A 4798-nucleotide genomic window follows, 5' to 3' on the forward strand; every position below is an offset into this window, starting at 1 on the left:
ACTTATTAGCTAGTAGTTAATCCCAATATAACTTATAAGTAGTCTTTTAAAGTATATCTAGTTATAACTATAATTCTTTAATCTTTAATCTATTAATACCTTTTGTGTTAAAGATATAGTTTAGTAAAATAAAATCCTTTACAAGTTTAACTATAGTCCCATATATTATAAATAAGCCACTACTATAGATTTTTAAGACTCCTTATAATTAGAAACTTCTAAAGGACTACCCGTTTAATATCCGCGATATTAATACCTATACTTAAAGATATTATTACTATTATAATCTTTATATACAATATAGATTTCTTAAACTCTTTATATTAAGCAGTATGACTATACTTTTAAGTGTACACACCTAGATTACATTAGTAGTGTAATAGGTTTTACTATTAGTATTAATAGTACATTCTTTATTAAATATAAAGGTTAAAGTCTTTAAAACAAGTACATTTTAAAAATATATTGCTACTTTCTAGAGGGACTAATAACCGTCTATAAAGACAATTATCTTTAGTATTTACTTTAGGACTGCGGTATCTAAATCTATATAGGCCTAATAGAGAGTATAATACGTTATACAAGTCTGTCTTACCTCTACTAAGCGGCAGGACGTAGCTTAAGATATTAGGGTAATTTATAGAAGTCCTAATAACTTTAATCTAGTATCACAACTACCTATAGAGCGAAAGCCGGCGTTTTAAAGAACTAGTTATTTTACCTCTATATTAAATATAGTCGAATAACTAAACCAAACTATATTCTAATAAAGTGCTATTTATAGCCCGTCTATTATAGTAAACGCTAGTTAAAACGAGTTCTATTACTTTACTAAATAATACTTATTAATTATAATAAATCTAATTCTAGTCTATAGTTACAAGCTCTTTAATATAGTTTAGAAAGACATTAATAAACCCTATTTAAGACTAGTAAAAACGTATATATATACCATTTATTATCTTTATAAATAAGGTTTTATCTATAATTTAATTTTTAGTACTAATAAGATACGGATTAGAACTATTAAACTTTTAGATATTATCTAATCACTTATCCCTAAGCTTACTTAGTAGGACTAACTAGATAGTAATTTTACTTATTAAAATTAAAAAGCATTAAAAAAATATAACTCTTTTTAAAACCGATACGTATAATAAGATGCATATTCCTAAAACTAAATATTAAACGTTTTAACATTATAGACTTTATATTAGAAGTGTTACAGTTGCTTAAAGAAGAAGCTATAAGAGGTAGTATAGATTACAATAGATCTAGTAGAACTATATAATAAGTAGTAAGCGAGTTATATAAGAACCTATACGTATAACCAGTATAATACGTACTCTATATATACGTATAACACGTATAATAATGCTCCTATAGAACGGAGCTATATATTTAAAGACTATAATTCCTAGTGCAGATAACTTCTACCTTTTATAATATATATTAAAGTTAATTAAAGTTAATCTATTAGATATACACTCTATAGTACGGTATAGTGCACTTGTTTTCTATATATCTGGCCTATTAATATAGTTTCTATAGTTCTTACTATAAGCTACCATTACACCTAAAATATATATCTACTCCGGATAAAGGGTCTAAGGGCGGCCTCTCGGGTTTATATATTAATGTATTTGTTTAAGATATTCGTCTATGAAGGAATATTTTCCTTACGCCGAGTTTCCTAATAATAGATGGCAATTCTTTTAAATCTATCCGATTGATTATTATAATATAACCCAATTATAGTATTAGACGTAGATAAGCTCCTACTCTACCTATCCCCGCCTTCTACCGACCACTCTTATATAATTTCTTCCTACAATCGCGGTTAGGCGGCATTTAATTAGCCTAAGAGTCTATAGAAGTTATAGAAGTTAGCTTATAATAATAATATATATTAAAAAAATAGACGTAAGTTAGTTATAATATAGATAGTAGTAGATAGAACGGCTTATAAGTAGTATAAAGTTACGATTTAAAAACGCGATTAAGGTTTTACACACTATATCTTATGCCTCTAAATCAATTATAATTAGTATTTATATATATAGAATTAAAGATTATTACTTAAAGATTAAAATATATTAAATAAAGCGATAATAACTATTAATATGACCTTTATAGAGCTAGTTAAAGCTAAAATTTTAGTTTATACTAAAGTAATGCCTATAAGCTCTTAAAAGATTTACTAGTAGTAGCATATAGCGGGCTGAAACTAGTTTACGGTTCTAATTAGTCTAGGGGTTCGCAGGAGTTAGTATGCGTTCCGTGCGTTGCCCCGAGTCACCTGAATCTTCTGCGAAGCATCGGATTTATGAGATAACAAATCGTGGCTCGAGTGGAGCTTTGATCGATATTTTGATTAGGCGTTGGGGCCGTTTAGTGCAATTAGTCTGTCATACACCTGCTCCTACCCGCATGCTGTGCAACGTCTCTGCGTTGGCTCTGCTGAATCCGAAGACTAGTAGGTTCATAGGCTAAGTCACCTCGTACAGGTGCAGAGTCCGATTTCGACGGCCTAGCCAGAATTCTATACACAAAGAGCATGACCCTGTGCAGCCCCAAATTCCATAAGACTACCCTACCCTTTGTAAACCCCGAACTCGGCTTGGAACTAGGGCATTCACTAAATTTGATACTAATATATTTTCCCAAGAGAGGCGAACGGCCTACGTACACGGCTGTCCCTCTGCTTCTTCCTTACAACATAGCTGTACTCGAACAGCATATTCGAAATGCTTCCTCTCTCTCCTGGTGTGATACTTCTTATCGGTATTGGAGTCCTCTCCTTATGGTACTTCCGACCATTTCGGATCGCCGAGGCCCATAACGAGCCTGTCCTTAACCTGAGCTTAGCAAAGATATTCAAAGATGAACGTACATGTCTTCAAATCCTTGAGGGTGGCCGCTGTGGTGATGGTGTAAACAGGCATCCAGCTATATTCTCCCGCGCAATACCCAACAGTCGACTTATCGGAGCATTCGGCATCGACAATGCTTTCACAACAAAAGATCAGCAACAGAAGGCGATTTTCACAAAGTTAGCAGCAAATTTTCTTCAAGTTTCCTCGAACAAGAGCTATTATGACTGGGACCAACTTCGCCAAAAAGCGAAATGCATCGTCAAAGACACACTGGTGGGACACCACACCTTCGTTTTGGTGCCTCTAGTGCAATCACTCACTCTACGCATGACTTTCGCCATCTTCTTTTGTGTAGATCCGGAAACAGTCAACTATCAAACCGCCAAAGATATCGCGGATGGGATCAACAAGCTCTGGCTAGCCTCTAAAGATTCTACGAATATTCCAAAATGGACTAACCAAAACAATCTGCACAGACTGCTAGAGTCCGTCATCCCAGGCAAGTCTCCTCTGGATCGGGTCCATAACCCAATGAACGTAATATTACCAGCCTATGAAACCCTCTGGCGCGTTGTGTTGCGGTGCTTCATCGAAATCATCGATGAAGAACGCTGCGGTGAACAGAATTCAACCGCATGGCGCGCGGTGCTGAAGAAATTCCTCGAGGACCCTGGCCAACAGCAAGCCAGAAAGTCAGGAAAGTTATCAGTTTTCACCATCGCCAAAGAGGCTTTGCGTTTATACCCACCAACCCGCCGTGTCTACCGCATGTTCAAGCTCGACCCCGCCTCTTCCAGCGCCGGGCCAGTAGAACAGCTAGTTGCTGCTGATGTGGAAGCATACCAGCGCGATCCCAGCATTTGGGGATTAGATGCAGATAAATTCAACCCCGACCGGTGGGCTACGTTATTCAATCAGAAGTTACTCGCCTTCGGGGCAAAACCCTTCCTATGTCCTGCAAGTGCGGACTTCGGCTTCAGAACTATTGCGTTGCTGACCGCGGCGCTGGTGATCGGTATTGAGGAAGGTGGACATAACATTTTGCGTGATCACAAGAAGGATTATCCAATGCCTGGACAACCTTTGGAGTCGGGGAGAGAGGCTTATGCTGCTCTTGAGTTGTTCGCGCCAACTTCTTAAGTATCCAACGCGCTGCTGAGGCGTACAGCACACTTAAGTCTACCTTCAAATATGCATAATATGTCATTCCAATGGAGGTGTTGCCTCATCCCTACGTATGTGGCCCTTATGCAGGATATAAGATAATGAGAAATGAAAAACTTTGGCCCGACAATCGAGGCATCATGACTGACCCCATACACCAGGGACATTGTTCGCAGTAATGAATGAATGAATAAATTGACCACTTATCGCATCGTATTCATAAGAGGGCCGATTTACCGCGATATGAATAAATAATTGCGATATTGTAAATCGCCAGACTTGGCATAGTATTGTACTAGATCGTAGTAATCGAAATCTCCATAAAGGCCTCTACCCCCCCCCTCCCCCTCACGTCCACCAGTAGCTCCCCCCTCTAACCTCTTATAACTCCTACATAGCGCTAGATTATAGGTGGTGTTTTTTTTTAGGGGGGAGGGGGGGTTAAATTATATTATAGAAAGGAAGCATCTGCAGGGCAAGTCCAAAAAATTTGACTCCTGCGTATATGTCAGAACGAACGGCGTAAAATTGGTCCTATATTTATATCTTAGTATCCTTTTACTACGCTATAAGAGTTTTAAGTCCGTCTATATTTATAAGGACTTTCAAATTATCTAATCGTTATTACTTATAAATATATCGTTAAGAAGTAATAACTAAAATTATTATTACAAATACTGGCCAGGGACGCATATACTATAACTATTACGCTTAGACCCTATTAGAAACTCTACTACCAATTATAGATATAACTAGAC

General features: G+C 36.6%; 2 protein-coding genes across 2 annotated transcripts; one reads left to right on the forward strand and one right to left on the reverse strand.

Annotated features, from left to right (window-relative positions):
• Positions 1 to 416: 416 nt before the first annotated feature.
• On the reverse strand, positions 417 to 659 carry K441DRAFT_592372 (uncharacterized protein; the record flags this gene model as incomplete). The annotated part of the gene is made up of 1 exon (XM_067644875.1): positions 417 to 659. A coding segment is annotated over one exon (243 nt), but the record flags the coding sequence as incomplete, so codon positions are not given.
• A 1979-nt stretch (positions 660 to 2638) lies between these two features.
• K441DRAFT_670129 (uncharacterized protein) lies at positions 2639 to 4240 on the forward strand. The gene has a single exon (XM_067650232.1). It carries the CDS (start codon positions 2748 to 2750, stop codon positions 4014 to 4016), a length of 1269 nt encoding a protein of 422 aa, XP_067497304.1. The 5' UTR covers positions 2639 to 2747; the 3' UTR covers positions 4017 to 4240.
• The last annotated feature ends 558 nt before the right edge of the window (positions 4241 to 4798 follow it).

This window comes from Cenococcum geophilum (genome assembly GCF_001692895.1).
Source record: "Cenococcum geophilum 1.58 unplaced genomic scaffold K441scaffold_79, whole genome shotgun sequence".
NCBI classification, from domain to species: Eukaryota; Fungi; Ascomycota; class Dothideomycetes; order Gloniales; family Gloniaceae; genus Cenococcum; species Cenococcum geophilum.